The 15,718-nt window shown below is 39.8% G+C and overlaps 1 protein-coding gene and 1 pseudogene across 2 annotated transcripts; one reads left to right on the plus strand and one right to left on the minus strand.

The window, feature by feature from the left end:
- Nucleotides 1–10,546: 10,546 nt before the first annotated feature.
- Nucleotides 10,547–13,659, plus strand: LOC133709749 (transcription factor BHLH089). Of its 2 annotated transcripts, none has more exons than XM_062135591.1 (6): nt 10,547–11,285; nt 11,558–11,755; nt 11,989–12,054; nt 12,254–12,322; nt 12,437–12,508; nt 13,099–13,659. In XM_062135591.1, exons 1-6 carry the CDS (start codon nt 10,983–10,985, stop codon nt 13,243–13,245), a joined length of 855 nt encoding a protein of 284 aa, XP_061991575.1. In that variant the 5' UTR covers nt 10,547–10,982; the 3' UTR covers nt 13,246–13,659. The 2 variants fall into 2 exon arrangements, with proteins under 2 accessions (XP_061991575.1, XP_061991577.1); XM_062135593.1 differs by having other exon boundaries at nt 10,559–11,285; nt 13,117–13,659.
- On the minus strand, nt 13,440–15,699 carry LOC133709748 (SNW/SKI-interacting protein-like; annotated as a pseudogene).
- Between the last annotated feature and the right edge of the window lie 19 nt (nt 15,700–15,718).

Here is a 15,718-nt window from a genome sequence, read left to right on the forward strand (position 1 = left end):
ATTTTCTTCAGACCGATAAATCTCCAATATTGGTTCAGTTACTTGATTTTATACAACCTTGAATAAATTAACCATAACTTAATTCAGCATCCACTTCAGCCGACGACTTTTTTTTTTTTTTGGAGTAAAAAGGTCATCCCAATATTGTATTTCAGCAAGCAGTACCAACACGACACACCCCTACGGGCCGTCAGAAAGAGCCGTATTACAGAGTACCCTAAGAACCTATTCTCAATACAGAATAAGAAACCAGTATACCCCCAGTACACTCACCTTTTAAGATTACGCACCTTTATTCTAACAAAAACCTAACGTTCCGAAGCGAATAAAAGATCAACAAAGCAAATTAGATCTTTGCGACCTATTCTCTCAAAAAAAGAAACTTGACCTAACCTCCTTTGATAAAAAAGAAGGCATACCCAATACTAAAACTAAAAAGAAAAACAAAATAACCAAGGAGGCCCAAGTCCACACAAGGAAGGCCCAACCTCCCACTTAAGGCCTAGAATGGAAACCCTAGCCTGCGCAGAACCTCCACCGACAGCAACATGACCGCCGGCGCTACTACTACCATCGCCGATCCCATAGCTCCCAGCCAATTGTTCAGACCAGCCACCACATCGCCGCCATCCTCAGCGACCCGAAAAGCATCGACAAACACTACCCAAGCCAGATCCAATCCACTCGGTTCGAACGACGTGGGTAGAAACATGAAACAACCAACAGACTCGCTCTCATTCCTTCCACCATCAACGAGCCACCCAGAAAAAGCCACAACGCTGCCAGACTTGAAATCATGCCGCACCGCCGCCAGCAGAGCACCACCACCGAGATACCCCCCCCCCCCCCCCCCCGCCATAAGGCAAAGACGCCTCCGATCAACAGAAGATGATCAGATGCAGCAAACTCAGCGACTCGATGAAGTCGAAGCTCACCGCCGTCCCCAGAATAGCGATCAGAGAGAAGAGAAAATCCCACCTTTTCAATCGTAGGTTTACCGCCGGCCCTCGGGTTAGATAGCCGCAAGCGGACATTCTCTCGTGAGAGAGTCAGAGAGAAAAATATGTTTTCTCTATTCCTTAATATTTGGTAATCTTGAAGCCGATGACTTTAGTTATAAGTTTAGTTTTATTGAAACTGTCATTGATATATTATGATAGTTTTTTTTTGTTTTGAATCAACCCAAACCGGGCGCCAATATATTCGTCACAAGCCAAAATAGGCCGCTACATACCCTTCCGCTGTCATTTATAGACAAACAAGAAGCTAGTGGTAGTACCTACGTACATATAGTCATACTCATTGTACAATCAAATACGTAGAGATAGCGGATATCCTCCTTCGGTACTACTCCAGAGACGCTAAAAAGAGAGTGCACATCAGTGCTTAGTTTCCTAATACAAGAAATTATTGTAATTTAGATAAAACTAAAAAAAACATAGGGTTGGGCCTAGGCCCTAAACCCTAGCCCAAATAAACATTGGAGTAGGGCAGAAACCAGCCCAACAATTTGCAGCCCAACATGGTAGTCCTCAAGGAAATTCGCCCCAGGCCCATCAAACCGGTTCGGGCCAGTCAGCCTGCTCCTCCCATCCCCCCGTTGTACAGCACCATCCGGCAAGATCCGTCCGACCCACGTCGCCCGATCCACGCCGCTACGCTTTGCACTGCCACGCCATCCTCTTAGCGTTCCAAACCGCAACGACCTGCATCACCACGCCGCCACGACCTGCATTACTACGGACCAAAAACCATCCCCGATCCAGGCTGCCCAAAACCCCACGACCATCGATCGAGATCCTTGACGCCTGTGATCCAGGAAACCCATCGGTGGGGATCGTAATACCGGCCGGTACAGCCCGACCACCACCATCTGAACCATCCCAGCCGAACCAACTGAAAAGCCAGAGCGCATTCCTCCGACAAAGTCACCATGGGCAATAGTTCTCCCGTCCGGCAGCAACCCCATGACGGCGGGAGGCCAGAGGCCATCCCAACATCAAGGCGCCGCCGGACGAGAACAAGAATTCAAACGGCGTAGGCCTTAGGGTTTCCCGAGGTGAGAGAGAAACCTAGAGTTTAAATATATCTGCTCTTGGAGTTGATATATTATGATAATTGAACAATCTCTAGTTTAGTTTATTGTCTGAATCCTAAACTTTGAGTGAAACGATATTATCTTTTTATTCTTTTATTGGTCAGTCTTCCAACTTATATAAATTTGTGAGTCTTGAAAAAATAGACACATACGTTAATTGATCTCTCATATCAAGGTTTTTTGTCTCATCGTGTTTAGGGATATCTTATTGGTTAATTAGGCTATATGTGGCTTAGATATTGTTATGGAGCTAAAAGTGCACGGATGTATTATTTTGACACAACTCTATACCGTTGTAGGTATGAAGGGTTTTTGTCCATTTATCCTAATTCTAGGGATTTTTTTTTTCCACTTACCTAATTAAGTTTTTTTAATTCTCCCTTACACATGAAGACTCTAATAAGGTATTCCCAAATGCCCCACTACGTTTTTTTTTAAGACTATTTTATCTTCATTCCTCTGTTACATAGAGAGAGAGAGAGAGAGAATGGAAGAGAGAGAAACCATAGGAGACCTCATCGAAGTCAGGTCACCGCCGCCCCCCACAGGAGTTTTCTGAAAACCTCGCCGGAGGTCCCCAAAGAGGTCGTAGGAAAGTTTATTACCCCCCAATAGAGGGGCAATAAACCTCTATTGCCCTCTAATAGACGTCTATTGCCCTCTAATAGACGTCTATTGCCCCCCAATAGAACTTTTGGTCGCCAGAATGAGAACTAATCTCTCTAAATTTAGACAAATAAAACTTTGATTAAAGAAAAAAAAAACGAGGAGATTACATCAATTCAAAACTTCTATTGCCCCCCCCCCAATAGACGTCGCCTCCAACAAACATCCATCTCGTTCGTATTTTGGATACCTGTATAACCATCGAAGACTGTTGAAATGACTAATTCCCCAATAGAATTTTCGGTCGTCGGAATGAGAACTAAATTTCGACAAATAAAACTTTGATTAAGGAAAAAATGAAGAGATTACATCAATTCAAAACATCTATTGCTCAATAGACGTCTATTGGCCCCTAATAAAACCTTTTTTTTTTCCTTTCTTTTTGGGCCTTCTGCCCATATTAAAAAAAAAAAAATTACAGAAACTGATTTGGGCATCAAGAAAATGTTTTGGGCACCCATGCATGTCCTCTTCTCCATTCCAGTTGCAGTCGAACTCAGACTAGCAAGGCGTAGAAGACCGGGATTTCTTCGAGCCCGTGGAGCATGGATCAGCGGCGACTGGGATCAGACGGCGGAGAATAGGGCCCATGACTTCCGGCTTTGCATCGAGATCCGAGTTCCCCACCGGCGAGGTAGCTCCAACCGGAGCTTCTTCGTCGTCTTTAGGCAAGCCGGCAGAGAGAGAGAAGAAGTCAAAGTCGGCGCCGGCAGAGAAAGAAGAAGAAGTCGAAGTCGAAGTCGAAGTCGAAGTCGAAGTCGAAGTCGGCGTCAGCAGAGAGAGAGAGAAGAAGAAGAAGTCGGCGTCGACGTCGGCTGTGAGAGAGAGAGAGAGCTGTCGGAGTGAAGAAGAGAGAGAGAATCGTGCTGGCTGGCATGGAGAAAGGAGTTGAGTGGCATCTGTGTAATTATTTAATTAGGCCGAGGGTAAATTTGTCATTTATCCTTAAAATTGGGTTAGTGGGAATAAAAATCTGTTGTTGGGCAAGTGAGATAGTTTTGGCCAATTTTAGTGCTTTGGGTCAAGAACCCTTAATTTATCCATTTATCTCAAAAAAATAATATAAAATTACATATAAAGTGTCAGTTTGAAACTTAAATTAGTTATAAGGCCACCAAAGTTTTCTTGTATACATAAGGCCACTTGTAGCTTTAAATTATTTTCAACCTGACAATTTTACGCTTCCACTAACTCCATGATCATCCAGCCAAAACGAAAAGAAATTCATTCTCTCTCCTCTCTCTCTCTCTCTCTTTCTCTTTCCCCGATCTCTCTTCTTCTTCGCTTCCCTCTGCAATCACCGGAAAGAATCAATTCCGGCCACCATCTCTCATCACCGTCACAATCAATTGAACCACAACACAAACCCAACCAAAGCCCAGCCACCCCATTGCCGATTAAGGCACGACGCTCTCTCTATCCACCCCCCCCCCCCCCCCCCCGCCCCGGCCCGATTCCGACGACCACTGCCTCCGATCTAGTGAGATTCCAATAGATCCAAGCTTGCAAAACCTCGAAACGGCACCGCCATGCCTAAAGACGATGACGACGACGAAGAAGCTCCAATCGGAGCTACCTCACTGGAGTCCAACTCAGATCTCTCCGGCCGTGAAGAAAGCGGCTTTGATCTCTCCGTCACGTGCAACGACGACGCCGCTGCCTTTTGAATTTGGTGTTGGTGCGCTTCCGAATTGCGTTCTCGGTGTAGATTCGAGCGTCGTCGACGTTGCCTTGTGTTATCGTGCTCTCGCTTGGATCTCCAGGCCTCGGGAAAGCATGATTAGGGAGCTTACAAATTGAATTTCAATTTTCTTGTTGTGTGATTTTGTATCTCTAGCTAGCATTAATTTATGAATTGTGCAAAGTTTGATGGTCAAGTAAAAAGTAGTTGTTTGATTTCTGATCTTGCACTTTGCTTGTGATATGATTCATAAAACTCATTTGTTGCTTTTGCAAATAAACTGATGTATCAACTTCAATTATTCGTGTTTTTGGTCGAGAAGTTCCTAAGCTTCCTTTAGTTGCAACGAGTAGTGGTAATTATAGCAAGGTGAGACTAAATGTACTTTTTGCTTTGATTAATTGACAACATGAAGTGTTCAAATTATGTGGTTTGTGCATTTTGTTAATGAATATGTTGAAATCACTTATCCAATTCGTTCAATTTCCTTCAGTTGTGCATATTTTGTTTAGTTCTCTCTATAATTGTTATAATGGGTTTTCAACACAATTATAGTAGCTTTTTATGCCTATTTTAGTGTATTTTCAAGCGGATGTCAGTAGCTTTTCTGTTTCATTTTGATTGATTTCAAGTCAGTAACTCTCTACAATTGTTATAGTGGCTTTTCAATACAGAGAAATTAGCTTTCTATGGTTACATTAGTATCTTTTCAAGCTGATAACATTTTGATTAATTTCAAATCAGTAGCTCTCAAAAACTGTTTTAGTGGTTTTTCAACACTGTGATAGTAACTTTCTATGTTTATGTTAGTATCTTTTCAAGCTGATGTTAGTAGGTTCTCTGTTTTCATTTTGATTGATTACAAGTTGTCTTTTGTTAATGGCTTATCAAATTGGAAAAGTATGATTTTGAATGAAATTCAATTTACTTCTTGTTGTGATTTCGTATCTCTAGCATTTCTTGTTTGGAATTTGTGTCACACTATCAACATGTACAATCAGTTGGTTTTGTGCAATCAGTATCTATGTCAGTAGTTTTTTATTACTGGTCCAGTAACTTTGTACATGTGTGATAGTAGTTTTCCGAATCTATGTCAGTAGCTTTTTATTATTAGTCTAGTAGCTTTGTACATGTTTTATAATAGCTTTTTGTACCTATGTCAGTAGTTTTTTATTACAGGTCAAGTAGCTTTGTACGTGCGTTATAGTAGCTTTTTGTACGTATGTCAGTAGCTTTTTGTACGTATGTCAGTAACTTTTGATTTTAGGGAGCGTAGCTTTTGTTTGTGATAGTAGCTTTTGTTGCTGGTGATAGTAGCTTTTGTGACCTGGCCGGAGGTTGCCAGAAATCTCATCAGAGTAGTTTTTGTTGTTAGCCACAGTAGCTTTGTACATGTTTTATAATAGTTTTTGTACCTATGTCAGTAGTTTTTTTTATTACAGGTCAAGTAGCTTTGCACGCGCGTTATAGTAGTTTTTTGTACGTATGTCAGTAGCTTTTTGTACGTTTGTCAGTAACTTTTGATTTTGGGGAGCGTAGCTTTTGTTTGTGACAGTAGATTTTGTTGCTGGTGATAGTAGCTTTTGTGACCTCGCCGGAGGTTGCCGGAAATCTCATCAGAGTAGTTTTTGTTGCTAGCCACAGTAGCTTTTGTGGTCGCCGGAGTTGACCGGAGACCTCGCCGGAGAGGAGAGAGAGAATGATTGTTGACTTTTTACTCTAGTGGCATTTATGTAAATATGTTGGTTTTTATATCCAAAATATAACACAATTTTTAATCTAGTGGCCTTATGAGAGAAAAAATTAGTTGGTGGCCTTATGGCTAAAAAAACATTCAAAGATGCACTTATATGTAATTAATAAATATATATAGTTGACCCTAGGATATGGATATGCACAAATGCACAATATGTAGAACAAGGTCAGATACGCTGGCTAGCTAGAACTTAACCGGATGGTAAACTTGTGATCTGCTCCTACGTTTTACTGATCATCTTCATCCAATCAGTGGTTACCAATCCTAAAAAGTAAATAGCTTCGAAACTATATTGAGGTCCCGTTTGGGATTGCTTCGCTTTTTAAAAAATCAGCTTTTGTTCAAAATTTTAGATTTTATTATGTTTGGTAAATAAATAAAAAGTAGCTTTAATTGAAAGTTATAGGTCACTGGCAGCAGATTTTAGAAGCAGCCTAGAGGTTGCTTTTAGAAGCTGCTGTACTCTGCAGTTGTTTTATATATTAACAGCACTTTTAAAAATATTATTTACCAAACACGAAACTGTTTTAATTCACAGTTGATTATTCTCACAACACAGCAGCAGCAGTTTTTTTTAAAAGTCACAGCAATCCCAAACTAGCCCTGAGTCGTCCAGTGAAATATTGAGCCAATATTTACTCGTAATTAGTTACCATATATATCGGTTTCGCAATATATATGGCGTGGATATAGATCCATAGAATACAAGACATGGACAGTTTCCAAATTAAATAGGTCGCGCAGATTATGAAAACATGTTGAGAAGAATTCCAAAAGCTTATCGCATATGTTCCCTATCTGCTTGTCCAATTAGGCTGTCTGGCATTGATCTATTTGCTTTTATCTTCCAAACAAACATGATTTACAGCTTTCATTCAAAATGATAATAATTGAAGACGAAGAAGAAGTAGAAGCGGGAAGCCTCTCCAATCTTCGAATTATTGGTTTCTGTCTTTCTGAGGGTCCATATAGTAGGGCATTGCCATTGTGTTCTTTAGCAAAAGCCTTGAAACTGGTATGTGGTACATGCCTAACTAATAAAACTCCAAAAACCCATGTAATGAAGCGCAGCTAAGAAAGCGCTGTGTATAACTTGTTTGCACCTGATAAAAATATCATTATTTTCATTTTTTAATTTCTAATTTATTACAGACAAAATCGATACTGTGTCAGTGTCTCCTTAAAAGAAAAAAAAAAAAAAGCTTATCTAGCAAATTTAAGGGACAGGTGCTTAATTCATGACGTAATTGCCTTTATTGGCCATGATTAGTGAAGGCCCCGTCTACTGATCAGCGGATGAGATTAGATTGAAGAGCAACTGTCGTGACATCTACAGTTACCAAACACCATAATTATTATTCATTTTTGTTCTTGCTACAGTAGGACCACTAATTTGTAAAGTGCTTAATTTAGTCTCAAAATTGCATAAATTACAAGAAAATATTAGCATTCGAGTAGCTCAATTGGGTGTAACATTGATGTCTGCTACTCAAAACATAAAGCAAAAAGTATAAATTAACTAACCAATGTTCGAAGACCACCAATTCAAATGCCTATTTTCTACATAGTAGTGTCTAGCTAGTTATATTTCTCTTTTATGTTAGCTAGTATGAAAAATGTTTGTAGAACAGTTGTTAAAAGTGAATGTGGTAGAAGATCGGTAACCAAAATATATTGATTAAACTACTTTCATATACTTATAAGTTAACCAACGTTGTTAATTAACGTGATTTTAATTAAGAAAAATTCATTATTAAATAGTTTGAAGTTAATAATTTTCATATATGGAATGTGGTGCAGATAGATCAACGTAAATACCTGCAAGTTGCAAATACAAACAGAAAAAAATTATTTAAACTAGAGAATTCAAACCTAGCTAAATCTCAGCAGGAAAAAAGAAAATGCTCTTGTACCATGGAATACAACCCTAATCTCAGGCAATTATATCAGCCGGTTGTTGTTGGAAGTCTATATATCCATGCAATATTCCATATATATATATATATATATATATATAGAAGTACGTACTCTGATATATGATTGATCTGCATGATATATACGAACAAGTATACAAGTACGTACTGGAGAGGCGAATCACTCTTTACCTAATTAGAGAGAGAGAGAGAGAGAGAGAGAGAGAGAGAGAGAGAGAGAGCAAAAATAGTACAGAACAAGCAGCATCTGGCCGCCGGCCATTCGTAAAATGATAGGGGGAACCGATCACCTGACAGCGAGCATATCATATTACGACGTGTAGTAGTATCCCACGTGCCAATGCTCAAACTGATGATCGAATTCAATTCCTCCATTACTAGTCTCGGTAATTTTGTTAACCTAATTTTAATCCACATTTGTTCTGGATTCTGCACATGAAGGTTTCAACCCCAAATCAAAACGATGACGACACAATACAAAAGCTTCACTTGCTTTGCTGGTAAACATATCGATCTGGTGCATGTAAACGACAAAGAACAGGCCACAGTCGCAATCAGCACGTGATGAAATAGATCCAACAACTCATGCACGAACCAGCAGTTTGGTTTCCGAGTTGTACGCGTTTCACTATATTTCTTGATCAAGCAAGAGTAACACAAGCTTTCGACCAAGTGTGTGTGCCTAACCACATTTGATATTACGAGTGGCAAACTGGTTGGCCTGACGTGTGCGTGAAGCTTTCGCCTCTTGTCCATCACTCCTTGATAATTGACGATTCCATATACCAAACCAGGCAATCATCGATCGACGTTATCCTTTGGACTAGCTACCTAGCTAGCTGTTCAACCATGCAACCCTAATTTTAGAGACTTTTTATTATACTTCTACGACACGTTTTCAAATTAGCGTACATTTTTCCAATTAATCTTATTATTATGTTTTATATTATTAGATTTATTTCTCTTATTATAGTTAATGTTTCAAAATTAAAACATCATATGTTCCGAAACAAGATATAATTTAGAACAAATTTAATTGTTCGATGCATTCGTCACATCTAAGTAATTAAGTAAACACAATTTCACTAACTAGTCTTGCTAAGCACAACGGTCATTCTTTTCAACTCTACATAAGACACTTGCACGTACTCACTAAATCGTGTAAAATGTGCATGAAGGGGGAATCTTACTTTACCCAAAACAATTGCTTATTTCGTGCATGCTTCCATACAACTTGTATATTTGCACGTGTATATGGGATTGAAGCTTTGGTGAGTACATGGTATAAATTCACCGTTACTACTGGTCCTTAATATCCCAAAACATTTGAGGCAGAAATGATTCTCTGCGAAAGTTGTTTGGAAATGCAATTCCAAGTGGAGTGGGATAAGTAACAATAGGCATCTTTTTAATTTGGAACTTCATGATTAAGGAAATAGGTGACTTAGTTTAATAATAATCAAGTTACACAATCATATGTTACACCCACTAGTTTGCCTCAAGCAATAGTGGCTTAATGGGGACCAACTTTTTTCCAAATTGCTTTTATAATAGATTGGAAAAAAAAAATAATAGACCTGTGTTTGGATCTAATTTTGGAAAAAGAATAGAACAACATTTCCATTTTGGGAGGACGGCTATATTGATCATTGATATGCCACTTAACTAATTAGGCTAGGGTGGGCCTCCTTGGCTTCCAAATTTTGGTCCTAATTTTCTCCTAACGAAATCTAAAACCATGATTAGTCGTAAATTTAATAATTCATTAAACTCATAACACCTCATTGTCATAACAATCATTTAATAATTGGAAGCCCACCCACTAACCCTACTAAAAGTTGATCATAGATCATCTCCGACAAGTCTAATTTATCAAGAATTATCAACCTACCTATTATAAGTTTATAACATAAGCTTCAGAGTTAATATTAATTTCTAATAATTCCACGTACAAAACATCAATTGCTATTAATAGGTAGTACGTATTAATTTAAATCACTACAATGTATATTATACTTTTTCAATATCAGATCATATCACAAAAACATATTTCGATTGAACATTCTTGACTCTATTATTTGCATTTCGTTACACACTTGAACTAATCAAAAAGTCTCTTTATACTAAATGAAGTAACATACCATATTTAATTTTCATAAATTGTTAAAATGAGTAAATCTAATAATGGAAAGTATGGTAAGGTCCTAGAATGAAATTCTCGTAGTTTTAGGCATTATATCGCGACTCGTGGTCTGAAACGAGAAGAGAGTACGTACATTGAATTTGTACTTGGCGCTACAAGGGTACGTGTCACAGACCCCATTCCTTGAAGAACCACGTATCCTCCGCACCGTCAGTCACGTAGAAAATATAGTTTGACTGGAATAGTGATCTTGATCGACGGCGGAGAAGCGACGGGAAAGGCACATAATAATAAGGAGTGAGAGAGAAGAAAAGAAGAAAGCAAGAGACAGAGAAACGCTGGAGGCTCCGAGAAAAGCTCCCTCTCTCTCTTTCTGGAATGAAGCGGAGTGTCTCAGTGACTTGAGTCTCGCTTCCCGAGGCCGCTGTCGAGTTCCCAAAAATAGTGTGAAAAAAAAAATAAGAGACAAAGAAAACTTACAGTGCGCACCAATCTCCACTGTCCAAAGAGATCACGCACAGCTAAACTTAACTTGGTTTCTCTACTCTCTTCTATTCTATCTATCGCTTTCGGATCTCTAACTTATTAAAAGGGTTCTCCATTTAACAACTAGTATTTGAATCCGAAAGAGTTGAGGGAGCTACGTACTTTGGTTTGCTAGCTGAGGTGTTTGTGGATGCGAGTTATTGTTTTGAGATCGGTTAATGGATCCGCCGGTGTCGCTGGTGAATGAATGCTCGTACTCCAACGGCAATGCGACGTCGTATAATCTCTCGGAGATCTGGCAGTTTCCGATGAGCAGCGGCGGCGCCGGCATGGGAGAGACTGGAGGGGGACTGGGGCTGCGGAGGCCCAGTTTCGGGCAGTTTGGGGACGTTTCGGCGGCGATTCGGGACGTTTTGGGCGGTGGTGATCCGAATCCGATGAGTTTGGACCACCGAGCGAGGAAGAGGCGCGATGCTGACGAGGAGGAGTCGTCGCCGAAAAGCAGCGGCAATATTGGCGCGGTAAATCATTCTTTCAGTTTGGTTCAACTGCTAATTAATTTTCAATCTCATTTCGATCTTTGCACTGTGCACGTGCTAATTCACTGTTTGCTAATATTTTGCTTTGAGGTTTTTCTAAATCTTTATCTATTTTTGATTGGAATGAGACTGTTGTGTATGTTCAAAATGGAACTGAGCGCTGAGTTGGCTGGTTATTCATTGCGAATTGTTAATTCAATCTGTAAAGTGAGGGTACGTCTTTGTAATGATTGTTGTTCTAAACTTTTTTGCAGAACGATTCTGATGGGAAACGGCTTAAAACAGCGGGGAGATGTGGAGATGAGAATCTTGAGGCCAAAGCTGAGGCGGAAACGAGTTCAGGGAAGCCTGTGGAGCAGAACACTCAGCCGCCGGATCCACCTAAGCAGGACTATATCCATGTACGAGCAAGAAGGGGTCAAGCTACTGATAGTCACAGTCTTGCAGAAAGAGTAATCTACTTTCTTTTTTTTTCTCTCTCTCTCTCTCAGATCATATTGTAATGTGCATGTAAAACTGTAAATTTTATAAATTTAGGACTTTGGGGTCTGGGAATTGCTAGATGGATGGAGCCATATCCGAGAGGATGTTTATAGTTCTTGTTAGATACCCTTATTATGGTTATCAAACCAAAATTTAGAACATGATACTCATCAAGATACTGATGAGAACCTGTGGTGGACAGGCTAGAAGAGAAAAGATTAGCGAAAGGATGAAAATTCTCCAAGATCTGGTCCCTGGTTGTAATAAGGTATGGTATGGCCATTCTTTGAAATTTATTTCAACTACTTGTCAATTTCAAAGTGTATTCAAGTTGGTTTCTTTGTTTTTTGTTTTTTTTATACGCAACTAGTAGTCATCTACCCTGCAACAAATGACAAGTAGAGCTGCTGCATGTTTAAATTCAGTTTTCGTTAACTTTGCTGATGAAGGCAGTAAATCTGATTCAGGTTATTGGGAAAGCACTGGTCCTTGATGAGATAATTAATTATATCCAATCATTGCAGCGTCAAGTGGAGGTACGAGCCTTTCTTGGGTTTTTATTTTTTATTCTTTGGTTGCAGTAATTTTTGCTACATATTTCTTCTTGTTTTGCTTGAACTTAAACCTTATCAATTTCCGGGATGTTGCAGTTCCTGTCTATGAAGCTTGAAGCAGTTAATACAAGAATGACTCCTGCCATCGAGGTGTTTCCTTCTAAAGAAGTAAGTCGTATATGTATACTAGTGAGAGTTTATATAGTCCCCCTCCATGCTTTTAGATAAGCTGTCAATGTTGTTGGATCACAGTTCCATTCTCCTTGTTCATACTCAAGAGTCTTGCAGGGAACCTCTTTTTCCTGCAATTGTTTCCCTTGGCTGCCCATTTATCCACACTCAATGTTTTGGACAACTTTCTCTATGTTTGCTTTTCCCTACAATATTTGTTATTTGCTTTCATGATGAATTATGGCACTTTAGAAGTTGATGCGGAGAAGTATCTTGTTTTTTTTTTTTCACCCTTTCCCTTTCTTCTAAAGCGCAGAACAGAAAACATTTTATTTTTTGGATTTGTTTTCAAACGTGGTATCTGGCAAACTTGTAATGAAACTTGCAGACAACATTACATGGATGTTCTTGGTTTTGGATTGATAAGGTGGTTGTATACATCAATCCAAGGACTTTATAATTCATGACCTGCCACATTTTTCAATTACTGTGAAGCTTAGGTTAGCTTATGAAAAAAGTGAAAATTCAGATGGATTACTGTAAGGTAGGAATTTCCTCTTTTTTATGAACTGTCATTCTCATAACAGATCAAATTGTCATCTCAGTTTGGTCAGCAAACATTCGACACTGCTGCAATGGCATTCGGTACACAACCTCCAAGGGAATATAGCCGTGGATCTTCACCAGAATGGTTGCATATGCAAGTTGGTGGCGGTTTTGAAAGAACAACATAGCCCAGAAAAATCCTCTTCAACTGGGAATAAAAGTATCAAGACAATTCTTCCTACTTCAGTAGCTGTCAAAGAAAGTATACCATGATATGTCAAATCAATGCAAGACCTTATTTTCATTTTCTACATCAGGCATGGAGTTATGATACTGTCTACAGATCTGCTTAAGTTGGTAACTAAACTTCTCCATTTGTTTGTGTGTTGGGAAAATGAACTGTTTAACTTTATATATATAGCGAGCTACACATTCTTCTCCATATAAATACGCAAACAACCACAGGGAATGAGTACTGTTCTTGTAAAAGTATGTTGCTTGTTCCATATTTCTGATGCTCACATCTTGTGTAAACATTGTTTTAACATTGATTGGTTATCAAGCTGGAACTACGTTAAATAAAGTATCCTTGCTTTCTGGAAGTCCATATTGATTCGACAACAATCTATGTTTTCCAACGACTCTGGTTCCATTAACTTACTACATTGCCAAGGTATTGACATGAGAACTTTGATTATTTGGTTATTTAGTAACATCATTTAGTAATTCAATTAGGTTATATAGCAATTTTTTTTCATTAATAGTCTGGAAAATTGAATTCTACTGTAGCAGAAATAATGAAAAAAGACTACAATTTTCACTTCTACTCTCTAATAAGCAATAAAGGAGAAACATCAAGGGCAAATATAAGTACCTGTTGACTTCCAAAGAAGCTGATGAGGACTGAGTTGTGCCTCAGCCTCCTCACCTTGCCTTCTTCATCTTTGCCACTATCTCGTCGAGACCAAAGGGATCAGCTTCTTTAACATCCTGATCAAACTCAACCGGTCTATCTCTCGGACCTGCCCTTTCAGTAGTTCCTCCAAATCCTTTGTGAGGTTTGAAGCGATCAGTCTTCATGATCTTATCCAACTGCTCATCAGCACCTCCATAGGTATCAGCATCAACATCCTTCTTAGGCCTGTACAGGCTCGAGAGTGTAGACTGAGCAGTAAACAAGCGCTTCTCGTAGACATTGTACTGGTCATCGTTGCCAAACCCAGAGTCCATTCCTTTCTGCTGGCTAAACAACATCTGGTCATACATAACCTCTTCCCCTCTTTCCCCTCCAACTCCAGTAGAAGCCATGCCAAGAGCAATTTTCTCACTGATATCACGATCGCCATCTCTTGTGACTCTAGTTCTCTTATTCTTTGTCAACCTTCTCTCCCTTTCGCTCTCTCGACGAACCTCATCCCGCTTCAATCTCTCTTCTTTTGTTTCATCAGTATCCATTGCTGTCTTCTCACCATTAGGCTCTGGAATAGCAGCAGCAATAGCTGTTCTCTCTGCACGAGCTCTCTGAGCTATATCTCTTAGCTCCTGGTTTCTGCTTTCCTGCTCCTTCTCCATCCTCTCCATCTGAACTCTCGCTCTTAGATTAAATTCCTCCTTACATTTCACTAGTGCTACATGCAAAGAGTCATGAAGATGTGCAAATTTCTCACTGATCTGAACATCTTGAAGGCGTCTCCCATCAACTCCTTCGCGTTTGTCCAATGGGATTGTATACCCTTTCGGGTTCTTGAACTGTGAAATACAAGGCGGAATACTCCAGTCCTTCTTATCAGCCGCACTCACCGGCCTAGGAGGAGAACAGCACCGGGACAGGCGGCTCTTCAGAAGCCCTCGGGACATGCTTGTGCCGAAACTTGGGAGGTTCAAGTGGATCCACAGGCTTCTCCACCATCCTTATCATCCTCTCCTTAGCACCAGAGTTGAATGCCACCGACGTCTGTGATGGTCTGTACTTGATCAGTTTCGAGTCTTGGGTCTGTTTCGGTTGGCTTTTTGGCCGTGCAGCACTCAGTCTCACATTAACAGTCTTCTCAAGAGCGGCTTTTGTTTCTACTGTGGTTTTTTCAATCTCCTTCTGCATCTTCTCCTCACTATACATGTTTTCCTCTTCTTCAGTCTGTCAAAATTATAGGCACAAGGTCTTTCTGCTTTGAGAACACAGTTCTTTTGGCATTCTCGTTTTACTTAACAATGGCATCATAGGCTATGTTTCCATACGCATCAAAAGAAACCGGAAGAGTTTTGGATTGGGGCTTTGAGGACTTGGTGTCCTCCTTGCCCATGCCAAGAGGGTACTGAGGTTTATGAATCTCCGGGAAAACACCGCCGTCACGGAAATCCAATACATTGGTAGGAAGGACTGAAGAAGTCATTGTATTACTACTGATCCTCTCCTTGAACCATTGATCGTTTGAGTGGTCGTAGTAGGTTGTTCTGGTCGATTTCACAGGTGGAAGACGATGGATCAGAGCCGCCATGGTGATTAGGGCTTCGAGTTTTGTCGTCGAATTTAGTTTTATGATATGGTCATATGGATGCGTATTTGTGCTGCGTATTTCAAACACGCAAGGGATTCGGAAATCTTATTCCAAAGTAAACTAGGAAAGCTGAATTATTATCTTGGATGAGCATGGAAATCCTAAG

This window comes from Rosa rugosa, chromosome 5, assembly GCF_958449725.1.
Source record: "Rosa rugosa chromosome 5, drRosRugo1.1, whole genome shotgun sequence".
Classification (NCBI taxonomy): domain Eukaryota; kingdom Viridiplantae; phylum Streptophyta; class Magnoliopsida; order Rosales; family Rosaceae; genus Rosa; species Rosa rugosa.

What these genes read in the sequence shown, in the direction of transcription:
- LOC133709749 (XM_062135591.1), top strand. Translation starts at nt 10,983, where the DNA reads ATGGATCCGCCGGTGTCGCTGGTGAATGAATGCTCGTACTCCAACGGC. An exon ending in TGGTCCCTGGTTGTAATAAG is followed by an intron (nt 12,055 to 12,253) that starts GTATGGTATGGC and finishes AATCTGATTCAG; the next exon opens with GTTATTGGGAAAGCACTGGT. An exon ending in CATTGCAGCGTCAAGTGGAG is followed by an intron (nt 12,323 to 12,436) that starts GTACGAGCCTTT and finishes GGGATGTTGCAG; the next exon opens with TTCCTGTCTATGAAGCTTGA.